General features: G+C 43.6%; 1 protein-coding gene across 1 annotated transcript in view; it reads right to left on the bottom strand.

Moving 5' to 3' along the window:
• The window catches only part of LOC126544042 (sodium-dependent noradrenaline transporter-like), a 187,519-nt gene that overhangs the window by 6,316 nt on the left and 164,184 nt on the right, over window positions 1–17,019 (bottom strand). Inside the window, exon 11 of the mRNA XM_050191232.3 lies at window positions 1,601–1,700. Within this exon, the coding sequence (XP_050047189.1) occupies window positions 1,601–1,700 (100 nt within the window). The remainder of the gene's footprint in view (window positions 1–1,600; window positions 1,701–17,019) is intronic.

The raw sequence follows: 17,019 nt of genomic DNA, 5'->3' as shown, positions 1-17,019 counted from the left end.
TCGTTCCCTGGCTTTCTCGAGCAGGGCTTTGGCTCTAGCTCGCCTTCTGCGCACGTTGTGTACTGGGTGTACGTTCCTTGGAACGGGCATGACCGTGATGCAGTGCCCCAGCTTCCTCTGCATCTCGCAGTGCTTACCTTCAACCGTGGAGGGCGAGATGCCCACCCTGTTCAGGATTTGTCTTCCGGACTGCGTGGTGGAGAGTCTGATGTATTGAGCTCTCTGCTGCGCCTCGGCAATCTCTTTTAGAGTGTTGGGCATGCCCAACTGCGTGAGCCTCTTGGTCTTCGTATATATGGGCAATCCCAGGGCTCTCTTAATCACCTTTCTCAGGAGCGCGTTAATTTGTCCCTCTGCACACTCTGCCATTCGTGCATTGCAGCGACGTAGGCAAAGTGACAGAGAACGAAGACGTGCACCATCTGGACGACGTTGTCTTCGCCGAGGCCTTGCTGTCGGTTGGTGACTCTTTTGATCAGTCTAAAGGCGTAGTCCGCCTTCTTGGTGAGACGGACGATCATTTGGTTGTTGGCAACATTGGCTTCGATCGTCATCCCGAGGACCAGCATAGAATCCACCCTCTGGATGGTTATGCCTCCCTCGTACGTAGGGTGATGTCGTTTTCCTCCAGGGGTTTCCAGCCCTTAGGTTTGGGTCCCCTTCTCTTTGGAACTCTTACTGTACTTACCGTTAGGGCCTTACAAAAATTATAGAGGCCGACAACGAAGCTCTAACTAGACGAGCGATGACAAAAGACGTAGTTGAAAACTATGTAATCATTATGACAGCCTTGGGCGCACAGAAATATCCGACAAGAGAATTTCACAGGGAGAGATATGAAACTCTTCTCTCGAATATTTCTGTGCGCCAAAGGCTGTCAAAATGATAACATAGTTTTCGACTATGTCTTTAGTCATCGCACATCTTATTAGAGCTCCGCTGTCGGCCTCTATAATTTTTTGTAAGGCCCTAACGGTAAGGGCGTTACCAGTGCGACAAGAAAACACCCTTAAGGGTGTAAACATTTTTACAGTGCATATGGTAAAGTTAATATCGCGCCATTATTAACAAGCAGCGATAAGTATTGAAACGTGTTATGTAGTTATTCAGGATTCGGTTATACGAGTTATTCTGTCATTTTTCAAATGCCTCAACATCCAACGTACCTGCACAAATTATAAGGAAAGAGAGATAATACCGCACTGCGCGAGGTATTAAAAAAAGAAGGGAGGAAAGATAGCCCTGAGTCTTGTTAAACTGGGCTGCATTCGAAATATTTGTCGCACAACTTTCCCCCTTTTAAATCTGTTTTCCCAGTTAACAACAAGCGCGAAAATATTTTATGTAGACATTCTCATTGTTGCCGCTCATAACTTTGTTGTTGGAGCAAAATATCGCAGCACCGTACATCATTATTGCACACAATCATACGGAAAGAAGTAACTTTGGATGAGAGCCAGTAGTTAAAAGCCAAAGTTCGCCGAGACTGCAGTCCCCTACTTAGCTCAGCGATTCGTTCACGGCAACCATGCCCAAATGGTAGCGTTGCGTGCCAACGGGGATTGTTGTGGCAAGAGCACAAGTTGTACGTCCAACTCACCGTAAAACCAGGCGATGCCTATAGACTCGAATAGAGCCGCACAGAGAAGAGAGATTCCAGCGGAGTAAGTGTCCAACCACGTGATCATGTAACCGCCACCCTGTGAAGAGAGTAAACGGTGATTTTCAACTTCTTAGTATTCGTACGCACAACTAACGTCGCGACTACAAAAATACGCAATAGCCTAACAGAGTAATACTTGTTGGGGGGCTAGTTGGTGCATGTTTCCAGAAGAGGGTTATAGCGCCGAAAAAACACAACACACAGCAAGCGAGACGGGACAGGCGCAACTTCCAACTGTTTATTCACCGCGTATGCGAATGAATATAAGGTCAAACAAAGATGGGTAGCAAGAACCACACATGCGCACGAGGCTTTTACAAAAAGCGGATAAAGATAGGTGAGGTACACACGTATGTCACTCCCGTGTATCTAAAAAGGCAGTTTCATTCTTATAAATGGAGATAGATGGGGCGCTAACACAATCGCTACAGTTTCTTTGAATATAGTAGGCCTCCAACAGTTCACGGGCTGTCTGGTCCTTACTTCTGCTTAAAACCTTTGCTTCTTTCAGCCTTGCCACACACTTAATCTTCCTTTCTTCTCCGCAGGCTTTACAATGATGCGGCAGATGAGAACCAGTACCATATTTTAAATCGCGATTATGTTCCGCTAATCGGTCATTAATACAACGGCCGGTTTGTCCGATGTACTTCTTTCCACATGTGAGAGGTATCTGATATACGACACCTGGTTCCTGTGGTTCCTGTGGTTTTTTCTGCCCCAAAGAAACTGGCTGGCTTCTGCGTGAAAACTGATCCCAACAAGGTAAAAAAAAAAACTGACTGTAAGAAGAGACATGCAGCCCCACTTGTTAAATGTGCCGTGGGTGTCGTATATCAGATACCTCTCACATGTGGAAAGAAGTACATCGGACAAACCGGCCGTTGTATTAATGACCGATTAGCGGAACATAATCGCGATTTAAAAAATGGTACTGGTTCTCATCTGCCGCATCATTGTAAAGCCTGCGGAGAAGAAAGGAAGATTAAGTGTGTGGCAAGGCTGAAAGAAGCAAAGGTTTTAAGCAGAAGTAAGGACCAGACAGCCCGTGAACTGTTGGAGGCCTACTATATTCAAAGAAACTGTAGCGATTGTGTTAGCGCCCCATCTATCTCCATTTATAAGAATGAAACTGCCTTTTTAGATACACGGGCGTGAGATACGTGTGTACCTCACCTATCTTTATCCGCTTTTTGTAAAAACCTCGTGCGCATGTGTGGTTCTTGCTACCCATCTTTGTTTGACCTTATATTCATTCGCATACGCGGTGAATAAACAGTTGGAAGTTGCGCCTGTCCCGTCTCGCTTGCTGTGTGTTGTGTTTTTTCGGCGCTATAACCCTCTTCTGGAATAGCCTAACAATCAAGAACACGAAAGGAGCGAAATGTGTCATGTATTTGTGATACGTTTGAAATGGTGCTACAAAGCAACCCGTATTTTACGCTGAGTGATGTTCAATGTGGAGCAAGCAACTTAACTCACAGAGCAAGATGCCATTGAAATTATTTTAAATTATGACATCTTACCGAGTTCTCCACTACAGAGGCCACTTTGTCAGCTATATTACACGCTGAGAAAAAGGTGATTTTCATTTAAAAAATTGTGTTCTCCTACATTTAATATCTTACGCTGAATTCGCAAAGCATTTAGTTCGTAAACACTGCCTAGTAATAACCGGCAGAGGTCGCTAATAACACGTCCCTGTTTTTTTTTTTTTTTTCAAGGAGCAAGAATTTGCTCACTTCTTCAAAGGAAACTCGAGCAGTGTGACGATGTACATCATGGTGGTGATGTCAAACACTTATGAACGTATGTACCCTGAAATTATGAAATTGCAGGGATATGAAATACGACCTACACGTGGAAAATCATATGTGGGACAGATCGGCAGGTGTCTCAATGTTAGATTAAAGGAACATAATCAGTCATGAAAGAAGTCCATGGCATCACATACGGCTTCACGCTGTCACACGTGTGGCTATTCACTCTTGCTTGTAGATATAGAGGTTCTTCCAAAACATTAGGAGCCAACTCGCGAAATCATCGAATATTTTTCACATTAAAAGAATAGGGGACGTATGCGTCAGCCAGGCTTCGGCATCGTTATTAGACAAAGAATATGATTATTCTGTTCGTACGTGCGATAACCCTGCATGATAGAAATGTTTCAATTTGTGCTCTTTTTAATGTTCTTGCGCTTTCTTGTCCTTTAGCGCTGATGATCATGGGTACATTGAATTGTTACAGTTTTGCGTTACAATCGCTTATATACGTTCCTTTCCAATAAAAGGTTCAGTTGTGAGTCAGCGCTTGTTCCGTGTGTTTCGTTTATGTCTTTATCTTTTTTCGCTGCAACAACTATGTTTCGTCTCCTTCCTGTTTTCTGCCATGGGAGAAGTCAGGCACTCTGCCGTGTGGCGTGTGAAACAAAGTGTACGCACTATACTGGGATGGTTTGCGACGATTGTGATCAACCGCACTTGTTTTCGTCGGAACTTGTCGAGGAAAGAGCGCGCAAGTCATGTGTCATGAGGTAAGATGGTGCACCAACTTGGATAGCGGGGACGTGGCAACGCGACACTCTTTCTAGCGCATGGTCATGGTCTCACTGGCACATGGTCACTACATTTTCAATGAAGGCTCTTGGTTAGCTTTCGTCCGTCGAACTGTAATGGTGTACGAGACCGAGCGTCATGGTGGACGAAGCAGAGTGACGTATATACGACGGGACCTTCCATCAGCACTAATGGTCAAGTCGCGTACGGACGTACCAGAAACCCTTCGATGCAAGGCCAAGTTGTGTCACATTATTGTCACTGTCGTCAGCGTATATGTGCAGCCTCACGTCAAACCTGTCGCCCACAGACCTGTCGGCAGTGTGTGAAGTTGATAACCCGATTATAATCTACAGATAATTTAGAAAATTCCTTGATGCTTGCGGTACTGAGCGTTGTGATCTACGAGCGTTTATAATAGCGTGTACATCTTAAAGCAACGCATGTATCATATTATATTACGGTTGTGCAATGTTCCAACGCGGCCCTAGCTACTGCAGTTTGCTTACTTTATGCTCCTAAGAACTAGCACATGTGCTCTTATCATTGACAAATGTCATGTCGTAGTGTCACTTGCAGTGCACTTTGTATCGAATGGTCAGTGTGGGTGACCGTGACTCTCACAATAATAATAAATGAACCAATTCATGTATTCAATACTGCATTTCTCATCCCGCGCCGACTGCACTCCATCTCACTGAAAAATAAAGGTAACTGATAACTGTGGTTAACTGTAAGTGTAACTAACTAAATTACTCATGACTTAGTCTGGAAGGGCTTTCGGCAAACCTGGACGGCTCGTCGACTGGCGCCTTACCAGCGTGAACGCTTTGGAAGAACACGGAAATTCCGAACGAGTGGGACGATAGCCCCGTGGCGCTGTGGGCTCTTCGAAGCGGCGTCGAGGCCCTCAACCCCGCTCTTTCGCTTTTCGCTGTTGTTGTGAAGTGTTGAAGCCGTCTCGTGACACGCGACTGCGCCGCCCAAGGGTAAAGACGTCCAGCCGCGCACAGTGGCGACTCCGGGGACACGGCCAATTAGGCGCCGCCTGCGAGTCAATCGCCGCGGGCCTCTTTTATTGCCGCGTGGCGTCTGTTTGCACGCGGACAGAGCGCGACGGCAGTGGCGCGCGCGGGGTCCACGTAATTGCGCCCGCGGCGGAGTCGCGGTGGCCGTAGCAGCTGGTCCGCCCATCCCTGCGACAATGAAACGCTCCTAACGCAGCGCCAACATAGCAGCCGGCCGACGCGCTAATTAAGGAGCTACTCGTGCTACTCGCCGGCGCTGCCGCCGCGCGTTGGCTGCACGCCGCCGTCTGCGGTGATGATCGGCAAGGATCGCTGCTCCTTGCCGTTTAACGTGGGCTAGATGAGGTCGTCCAGTGTGTGTCGAGGTCCGCGCTTCGGCGAAGTCAGTAGTGAGTTTCCTTCATTTTAGGGACTTTTGTTCTCCGTAGCAGGAGTCTGTTTCCGACCACTGTCTGTTTATTATTATTATTTTACATCTTCTTTTTGTTATCGATAACTGCCCCTTTTGCCTGATGATTCTGCTTGGCTTTTGTAGTGAGGTCGGGGCTGCGTCTTCGCAGCATTTAATGGGACTCCGCTGCTCCAATCCATCCTTTTCCTCCTGAGAAGCGTGCTTTGCTTCCCGCACAGTTGAGTGAGACAAAGCACACTTTCCAGGACACAAAGCCAATGTCTGCATGCGAGCGCGCGCCGCAGTTAGTCTCTTATTCCGTATTGAATACAAAGCTAGAAGAACCCGCCACACTAGTTCAGTGGCTACAGCGTACCACTGCTGAGCACGTGATTCAAGGTTAGAACCCGAGCCGCGGCGCCCGCATATTTATAGGGGCGCGTATTGCGCAAATGCTAGTGTACTTTAATTTAAGTTAGAGGTGTCGAAATAATGAACTTTTCAAATCGAATAGAACTATTTAAAAATTGTCTTCGAATATCGAATCAAATACCGTATGTTTATTCACTTCTTAAAAGTATAACAGAACGGTCAGATAGAACCCATATTATAAGCAATAGCTCTTTAAATCCTTTAGAGCATGCAAAGCCGCTCATCACTTAAAATCTGGCAGCTTGGTAGCTTTTGTGCAGAAATACGAAGTGCAGAAATACATTGAAATTGAAATTGTAAATTAAAACCGAAAGATGATAACGGTCACCTCTTGTGAGATCATGCTATAGTGAGGGGAATGAAAGAAAAAATGTTCTACAGTGGACATCTGATGAAGACAAGTCTCCTTGTCAAAATGTTGGCTGTGGGCCGACGCTTCACTTGTTTGTCCACTCTTAAACAACTCAACTGAGGTACTTGAAACGTTGGCTCGATTCGAAGAAGAAACGAAGTTAAAGAAAAAGGAGAAGGAAAAAAGCCTATGTGGTTAACTAACTAACTAACTAACTAACTAACTAACTAACTAACTAACTAACTAACTAACTAACTAACTAACTAACTAACTAACTAACTAACTAACTAACTAACTAACTAACTAACTAACTAACTAACTAACTAACTAACAAAAAAGACATCTCTTCAGTTAAAGGTCAACGTGTATATTTTAGGGAAAAATCAAGCAATGTTTGTTAATGCTCCCAGAAACAACTTATCCGCCTTGGGACTGGTGCACTTGGTAGAAATATTCAAAATCAAAATCAAAATCAAACAATCAAAAGTTTTGAAAATCAAAACTTCTTGAAAGATAGAAAGATATTTATGGAAACAATAGAAGGAGAAAGTAATTATCACAGCATCACGCAGGGCGTTCCGCAGGACAGTGTTCTTAGTCCGTTTTTATTCAATTGTGTCATGGCAGCCTTGCCACAAAAGCACCCGTCTGGTCTACGGTATTCTCTGTACGCAGATGACATCTGCATATGGGCCTCTGGTTCTAATATAAAAGACATTCAAACAACGCTGCAAGAGGGCCTTGATAGCATCGACACCTTTTTAAAAGAAAGAGGCATGAGTCTTTCATACGCAAAGACAGCCGTACTTCCTGTCACTAGACGACAGTTGATTAATTTCCAACTTAGGCTTAACGGGCAAGCTTTGATGTTTGTGAAAGAGCATAAATTTCTTGGAGTTATTCTTGACCGCCAACTTACATGGGCTTCACACATCCGCGCAATTGAAAAACAGACCAATGCAGTAATAAACGTACTTCGGCGACTCGCAGGCACAATGTGGGGGGGATCAGTCTCTTCGCTACTACAAGTTCATAACGCACTCATAAAAGAAAAAATTGCTTACTCGGCACCTATTCTCCATGGTTTATCGCAAACTTCTGAGGAACGTCTTCAACGTTTACTAGCAAGGGGGCTGCGAGTGTGTCTTGGGGTTCCGCAGGCTACCTCGAGTTCTTTAGTAATTGCTGAAGCTCGTCACCCCCCATTTCCAGTCATACGAACGGTTGAAACATGCCGACATATTTATCGCATCTTAACCCAACACGAGAAGGATCCATTAAACCTCGCGCTCACCGAAAGAAACAAAAGCAAAATTCACGATGTTGTTCGAGAACATAAAACATTATTACCAAGATTTGAATTATGCAAAGTGGATGTTAGTTACCCTCCCTGGATGTTAACATACCCTAAAATAGAGTTATCGGTTGACGGGATTATATCTAAGAGAGACATGTTCATAGTAGCCGCACAGCAACTGGCACTCTACCAAATTTACTCATTATATCCCCAGTACATCCACGTTTATACAGATGGTTCGTGTCATAAAAGTTCCTCGACTTCAGCATTCGTCATTCCACACTTAGCGCTAGAGCAAACATTTAAGTTATCCCGGGAGACATCTTCCACCATGGCAGAACTATTTGCAATCCTGTGTGCTTTGCGTTTCATAACTTTAGAAAAACATTCGCAAAAATGGGTTATCTTTAGCGATTCGCAAGCCGCTCTCACATTACTACAGAGCAATAAGAAAAATTCTTTGAACACTTCGATATTGTATGAGTCGCTCAAAGAACTTACAAAAGCAAGCGCAATGAACCACGTAATTGCATTTCAGTGGATTCCTGGGCACTGCAATATTCCTGGTAATACTGCAGCGGACGCAGCTGCGAATCGAGCGCACAACAACGCAGAGACAACCAATCTTCCCCTATTGCATAGTGAAGTCCGTCTGATCCTGAGACAGATTTCTTGTCGTCTCAGCAAAACTACCTGGTTTGACCAGCAAACTAAGAACTCGGAGTTATACTCAATAGACCCATATATAAACTTATCAATGCCGGAAACTCTAAGAGACAACAGAAAATTTGAAACTTTGGTACACCGGCTGCGTCTTGGTACTGCATTTACGAGACACTTCTTGTACAGAATAAAACGTGTCTCTAGTCCACAGTGTTCTTGTGGCCATCCAGACGAAGATGTGCATCATCTTCTTCTCGAGTGCTCGAAATACGATACACAAAGAGCGGTACTGCAAGCTAATTTGTTTATATTAGACAGAAGACCATTCACTCTAAAAAAGATACTTGGCCCATGGCCAACTGCGGGCCTTCAAAAAAGAGCGCTTCTTGCTCTGAAAAAGTTTTTAGAGGAGACCAACATTTTGGGAAAATATTAAGTATTGGATGATCCGAATACGCTAAATGAGTTACATAAACGTTTTTCGTGGTGCATAGTTGGTTTATGTGGTGATCGCAACTTTTACGCAATACGTATAATTCTGTCCTGTACTTGGAGTGTATTACAAGTGTTGTTGTGTGTTTTGGCTGTTCAAAACATCGGACTTCATATATGCGTACGTGGACTGAGCTCATCCACAGAACTTTGCGACTCATGTACTGTTGGACTGTATATTTTTTACTGATCCGGTGTTCTACTGAGTGTTATATTTAGTGTCGCTATCTCCCTTTTTGCGCAAATTTGTTTCGTCTGCCAAGTGACAAGGAGTAGCCGGTGCCACCACATAAAGGCGCCAACCTCTCCTAACATTCACTTCAATAAAAAAAAAAATCAAAATAGGTATACCGATTTCGTGCTATATGCAAGCGCCGTCACATGAAATCAAAGACAGTCACGTACAGAGTATACAGAGAAAATGACATGTTTTGATAGATATATGCAGTAAAATGTCAGAGCATGTTTCACGCAACTTCAGCCAAACAATAAATATATGCAAATTCCACGTAGCTGAACAGAACGAAGGTAATGTTTCCCGTCACTTGGAGATACTCATATTACTTTATTTTCATTTCTCCTAATTAGATAATCAGTCCTAATTAATTAATTAACTTCTCAAATATTATAATTAGATGAAAAGTGTGAATTCGAAAATTGTAGAACAACATGAAAAATTCTCGATACAGCTTTTCGTTGCTCAATACGTGCTACATAAAAGTGTTTTTCCGAGCGTGAAAGAAGGGCGCAAATACACGCAAAATTGATGCACGACTGGCCGCTCGAGGCAATTCGTTGTTGTTTGTTGCTGCCTCCGAAATACATGCACAGACACTCTGACTCTCGGAGTCTGTGAAGCGCCCAAAACCTTGCGCAGATTACGGGAATGTTTGCAAGGACGGAAGTTGTGGTGTACTTGGAGTGGTCGCATGGGCGTGCAAGAGCTTTTTCCTGTTTTCGCTAGTATTACATTGGCTATCTGAAAGGTAACCCTGCAGCAACTTCAATAACAGAGCAGGAACAGCGTTGAGACCTAGTTTCAATAAAAACATTAGAGGACACCTAAGCACTTCTTACGAGTCGTGAATGCGAAAGCACTAATGAGTGGTCCTGGCTTTAATGTTAGATTTAATAAAAGCTTTCGATACTATAGACCATAATATTATGATAAAAAAGTTGCAATATCTGGGCTTTCGGGGACACTTCATTAAGTTTTTTTTCAAGTTGTTTTGCTGACAGATTTCAGTGTGTTAGGTTAGGAGAAACATATAGCAGTTTGGAGCCACTAAAGTATGGAGTACCTCAGGGTAGTACGTTAGGACCCCTGCTTTTTAACATTTATGTTACAGACCTCAGCTTTCTACCATTACATTCTAAAATTTCCAGTATGCGTACGACACTGCGATTACTATAGATGTTGCCAACATTGATACAGGGTTCCAACAACTACAGAGTGATATTGTTAAATTATGTGATTGGTTTCAGGAAAATTATAGTTTCATAAATAAAGAAAAAACAAAGCTAATTTGTTTTAAGAATCCCCACAAAGCTATCACAATTATTAGGAGGATTTTTTTTGCATTCGTCAGACAATAATTCATGCCATTGCCTACCTTTGCCACTCGAATCAACTGTAAAGTATTTAGGTGTACATTTCGATCAATGTCTTAATTAGAATAGTCACGTTAAACACACATGTAAAAAGCTAAGATCAATAGCTGCCATGATGTATCACCTTCGAGGCAGAGCTCCATTTAAAGAAAAGCTTACTCTATTTAAGGCGCTAGCTGAATCTTTACTTATGTATGGCATTACATTATACGGCACTTGCTCTGAAAACAAAAAACAAGAAATTAATCCTGTAATTCGCAAAATAGTCAAGAGCATAACCTACGGTACAGCGTTAGATAGCGCAGGTACAAGGGAAAAATACCAAGCCCTGGGTATACTACCAGTGAAAGAACTATTTAATTATGTAATTTTGAAGAATCACTACTTCAGCAAAGAATTTAGGGTTGCCGTAAAAAAGAACGGGACATTGCGACAAACTGAGAGGTACACCCGCCGTGGTTGCTCAGGCTATGGTGTTGGGCTGCTGAGCACGAGTTCGCGGGATCGAATCCCTGCCCGTGTACTTAGATTTAGGTGCACGTTAAAGAACCCCAGGTGGTCAAAATTTCCGGAGTCCTCCACTACGGCGTGCCTCATAATCAGAAAGTGGTTTTGGCACGTAAAACCCCATAATTAAAAAAAAAAAAACTGAGAGGTACGTGAAAACACGTGTCTACACTCACTATGGAAAAAGAACCCGGAACTACTATGTCCCTGCAGTATTTAATCAATTGAGTGATGAATTATGTACAATAAACACGAAACGAGAAATGAATAAAGCGATCAGAAAATGGTGTGCAAGCTCAATAAACACTTAGTAGGTAAAGCCAGTTGACTCATATGTAATTGTTTTCAACTTTTGTTTATGATCATGCTTCGATACCTGTCTATAATTTTAAAGTCAGCAGTTTGAAGAATTGAGTTGTAGTCCTGTAAGTGACTGGTGTATTTAGGTATTGCTTTGATGTTTTGACTTTGATGTTTTTCTTGACAACATTGTGTAATGAAAAAACAGGACTCAACATGCTTATTTTTTTTTTCATGCACTGGACGGTGTTCAGTGTATATATGCGAGAGAATGTATTAATTGTGGTAATATGAATCTAATATGTTGTTTCACCAACTGCCTGGTTATATTACAAGCACTGCGTGCTTAGATTGACCAGCAAATTCATCCTGTACAAAGAACTTTGGATAAATAAATGAATGAATGAATGAAAATGAATGTCTGCTTGAATGCCGAGGAGCAGTCCCTGGAGTGTTACGCTGCGCGAGATGTTTTCACGTTTTGCTGCGGAGAACATGGTCAAGTTTTGCGATTCAATTGGTGCGGGTTATCATTATTAGTTTTTGTACAGTTTCTAAGTTAGCATGTTGGCTGTAGACCGGAATCACGTTGAGGATACTGCTGAGAAATCAAGGACGCCGCTTGCCACCGACGCCCTGCGTGACGAGAGACGGAGGAAGCGGCCACCCAAGGCTGTAGGAGGCGCGCGCAGCAGCTAAGGGCCGATTTACGCTCGAGCCGCCCATCGCCGCAAGCCGCACCGCACGCGTGCGGTCGCGTGAAAGATCGCACGTATCAAACACTTGTGCACAAATTTCGGTTTACAATGTGTAAGGTATACACTGTGCACACAGTGTGAATGGTAATTTGTGCACAAGTGCTAGATACGTGCAAATATTTCGCGCGACCGCAAGCGTGTGGTGCGGCTTGCGGCGATGGGCGGCTCGAGCGTAAATCGGCCCTAAGCCCAGTGTGTGTGTGAGAGAGAGAGAGATGTACGGAACCGCTCACCGGCTTCCGAGAGCGAGACGGCGGCACCCACACGCGCGCGTCACGCGACTGCCTCGGCGACGACAACCCATCTCGCCCCACGGTGTCGCATCGCCGTATCTGCTCCGTCGAGGCGCGCTTGTGACGTGGCGTCGCAGCCAATGCGAATTTAGGTGCCGTTTCACGGCTACACACACCGGCTTTTTTTCGCTCAATGGGCCATTTGATGCTTTCGCATCAAAATAAGTTGTGACTAATAACATTTTGCATCGCGTTGGCTCCGCGAGGCACCACTCATAAATCGCCACTCGAACGTTCTTGTATTCCGCCCCAGTCGAAATGCGACAGACACGCCCAGGAGTCGAATGCGCGATTTCGTCCTCGCAAACAGAAGAATGAGTAATTGAAAATTAAAGAGATCGTTAAAAGTACGACCGCGACATGAAATGGTGTCATCAGACCTCATATTGCCCCGCAATTTAAGCGGTGCGATGAAGATCACAGATTTGATTAGTTCGTTTTCTATATAAATCTGTAATTTTTGACGTTCGCTGTTTACCATTTGTTCAGTAAACCTTTCTACGGTCTTCTGTGGGCGGTGTGTCTTATACGGTATTGTTAATCGAAATTGCGAAGAGAACCAATAAGTAATTTCTGATGTCTTAAACAAAGAAACAAGTCCGTAGCGTCTCTCCTGTAAGGTGATGATAAATTCGCTTACTTTATCATTAGTATCATCTAATGTTAGTGGATCTGATCAATTAAAATTGAAAAAGTAATTGTAATGACTAACGTAATCACGAGCAACAATGTTATAAACGGGGTATCCTTGATCCTCGTGCATACAGACTCTCATAGCTAACATGGACCAAGCTATCAAAAAATATCAGGCTAGAAGGTACGATAATGGCATCAACGGTGTTTCGTCAGCATTCGTCTTCGGCAAATTGGGATATGCTTTTGTTATCCTTCATTGGCTAATCAACTGAATTTGATTAACCAAACAAATAAGTTTTGATATGCTGCCGTAAATTTGAACACCAAATTGTGCTTTGCACTCGAAAACATTTTATGTTTCTTTACCGCTACATTGTTCATAGTTTCTTTTCCGCATTTCAAAGTTGCAGCGCAAAATAGGAAAAAAAAGAAAAGCAGTCAGCACGCGCCTGTGCATCTCATACGCTTTACACCAACAAAATCGAAGTGGGTTTCCAAAGACTCACTCTACTAAATGTCCGGCACGGCGACTTCGTAAAAGCGACAAGGCGTCAGTGCAATGTATACTGCTGCTAAGAGCAATCCTATTTCTTATCACCGCCCAAAGCCGCCGGGAACTGCTCTAGCTTACAGTGTCACGTGGTTGCTTCTTTTTAGCAGCAGCCAATAACTACACCGATGTCTTGCCACTTTACGCGGTCGCCGTGCCAATCATTTAGCAGAGTGAGTTGTTTGCTACATCATTCATGAATAGTGCCCGTGTCACGCACGCGAGGCGCACTTGCGCGCGCTGACTGCATTTTTTGCCCTCATATTTTGCTTCACGGTATTGAAATGGGGACAAAAATGACTAGGAACAATGTACTGGGCGCGAAGCTATAGAGTATGATGTTTTCGAGTGCGAAGCACAATTTGGCATTCATACTTCCGCCGTTAAACCAGCAATTATTAGTTTGGTTAAATAACTTCAGCGTAGTGGCTAACTAAAGACAAAAAGTTGGCTGGTGACTTGGTCGTCCAGGCAACCACGAGCTGTTCTTAGGTGTGTAACTGAATTGGACCCGTTCTGTTATGTGTAAATATGTTTTTCTTTTTCAGAATGCGCAACTGGACAAAAAGAAGTGTTTTTGTAGATTAAAGAAAACGATAAACCACCGTAACATTTCTCATCAGCATCATGTGATGCACTTCCTCACCAAGAAGCAAAACGAAACAAACTACATTGCAAGCTACGCGGGGACCACTTTCTCAAAAAAGTTTTTTCTTGCTTGGATGGAAAACGCTATAGAGGGAATCGCAATTAAGGATCCTTAGAACAACACCGCGTGATTGAGCAAGCACGTATTTGGCCGTTGTTATGGCGTACCCATGTAAGCGCAAAGCCAAGTCCTTGCCAACGCACTGTAGCGACCGCAATCTCGGCCTCATCTCCAACAGCTTCCGCACCCACTACTACCCACTACCATCGCAATCTTGCCAGTACAGAAGCAGCAACATCACGCATTCATGAACCATCCGAGCAAAATGAACCATTTTATATTTAATGCTCGCTCCACGTTGTACACTGCGTAGTCTTCGTGTGCGTGCCCGAATTTTGAGAGCGGCCGCGAAAGTTAAACAAACGACGCTGGCCTCCTGTAAGGTAAGTGGTGCCCACAGAACAGTGAGACGTTCCAAATTCCATTCTTGAGTCTTAGTTTGGTCACCGTGTTAGTTTTCACATGATATAGACAAAAATTAGGCCATCGAAAACAATTTTTGTAGCTCTTTTGCATTGACTAGCTGCGGAAAAATAATATAGCAGAAGGCTTACACTGCGCACGTCTTAGCAGAGAGCGAACCTACTGGAATAGCGATACACACGTAGTGGTTCTTGGTATAGTATGTGCCATTGCTCTTACAACAAACAATTTACGATGGAAATAATAAAGGTGATGGGAACACCGATGCAAAGTTATGGTTTTCCTGGAAACGCGATGAAACTCCAATGAAGGAACATTAAGAAATAAGATACGAAAAGAAGACATGTGCATTTTGGGCGCTTGTTGTGATTTGACTACGACGTGGCTATGTGCATCTATTCAGCCTCCCGTGACAGTTGGGTGCTCTCGTTTATTTGGATCCATGCCTTGACTGCCAAAAGCACCGTAAACTGCAGCTATTCTTGCGAGCGAAAAGCACGCATGTTTTGGGGGGCTTGTGCCGTGTTGCCGACGAGCGTCGTGTTATTGCTTCAACAAGGCTGCCTCGCTCACGACTATTTAGGCGTAATGACGTAGCTTATCGCTAGCTCATTTGGCACGGTTTGCTTATTTAAAAACTGCCAAATTTTGAAACTTTTTCAATGGTTCATGCTATCTGCTAGCGATCGTGTGTGCTGCGAGAAAGCATGAACCTTTGAAAAATTGTGAAGGCTTGTCATTCTTTGAGTAAGTGTGTGTGTGAAGGGGGGGGGGTGAGTGAGTGAGTGAGTGAGTGAGTGAGTGAGTGAGTGAGTGAGTGAGTGAGTGAGTGAGTGTGTGTGTGCGTGCTTGTGCGCGTGTGCGTTTGTTGCTTGGTTAGGAGCAAGAGCTGCAATTTGTGGTGTTGCAGCATTCTTGGCCGGCAATTGTTCCGTCTGTGCATATCATGGGTTGTTAGCAAGGCTGCGTCACCAAACATTGAACATCTCAGTGTCTAGGAGGAAAACAACAGTTGTAGAACTCCTTTTTGATTACTCCGGGTCCTTGTCCAGGGTAATCAAGAAAGAAGTTGTGAATAAGGAGCTGTTGTTAGTGAAGACATCAGCCGTTATTCCACGGACAACTCACTATGGGAAATGATGGTGACAATGATGATGAAGAACAAAATAAGTGCCTTGCTTTCAAGTTATCAGTGGCTTTCAAAGGCACTAACTACAAGGGGTGCCCACCGCTCACTCTGACACCGCTTATCTGCGCATTTCGCTTTAAAATTTTTAAACACGGGAAAAGTAATTAGGAAAAATGAAGCAGGCTGTAAACTACTGAACGTGACGTTTTGAAATACGAAGAACAATTTGGTATCTGAGTATACATATTTATACCACTGAAAAATTATAAGGCTAATTAATTTCGGATAAGTAGCTATTTGAACATACATGTAATAACAAGAAATGGCTAATTTTGTAGAAGACGACTGCAAACAGAACACCGTTGGTCCCGTCTTCCCATCTCTTAGCTTGTTTTTTAATAGCTTGGCCCGCGTTACTTGTGACGCCCTGTACACTCTCCCTTGAACAAATGTACACCCTTTGGGTCGTATCTTGCCGCATAACAATAATCGTCATCTGCCTTGCTTGCGTTTCCTTTCTTGAAAACGCTGCGCTCACTACTTTCCTGTCGAGAATTCTCTGTCGTGCTGATAACGCGTGTGCCGTTAGTGACTTGGAAGTACCGGGCTCGCAGCGTTAAAGAAAAGAAATGTGGACAAGACAGATGACGATTATCGGTGTATGGCAAATATACACACCAGAGGGCGTAATCTTGTTTAAGAGTGCATAGGAAGAGCTCGTATTTATTTATTTTATTTATTTATTTATTTATTTATACAATACTGCAGGCCTCATTGAGGCCCAGGCAGGAGGGGCATACAAAATACAGAATAATTGCATTTGCAGACGTAAGAACAAAAGGACCAAATTAGTGTGCACAATAGCAATGGAGTCCACCAGCTGCGAGAACCAAATGGGTAAAAAGAACACTCGGTCTTGTAACCAAACAATTCCGAAAACAAAAGTGAAGAGTAAATGTACAAATGAACCGTCAGTACAATTTTAAGCAATGAGAAGGAATGTAACACAAAGATCAATTTCAGTTATTACTATGAAATCAGTAGTTCAAATGGTCAATGGAATCAGTACTGTTTAGTAGCGACTGAGGTAAATTATTCCAATCGGTTATAGTGCGTGGGAAAAAAGAATATTTAAAAATGTTAGTTCTGGCATTATAGGGAGTTAGAGAGTCAGCATGACGATGACGTGTTCGGCGTGCTGCCATTGGCGTTACATAAGGCTCAGGAGTG

Source organism: Dermacentor andersoni, chromosome 1 (assembly GCF_023375885.2).
Source record: "Dermacentor andersoni chromosome 1, qqDerAnde1_hic_scaffold, whole genome shotgun sequence".
NCBI classification, from domain to species: domain Eukaryota; kingdom Metazoa; phylum Arthropoda; class Arachnida; order Ixodida; family Ixodidae; genus Dermacentor; species Dermacentor andersoni.
This window is presented reverse-complemented; position numbering and strand designations above follow the sequence as displayed.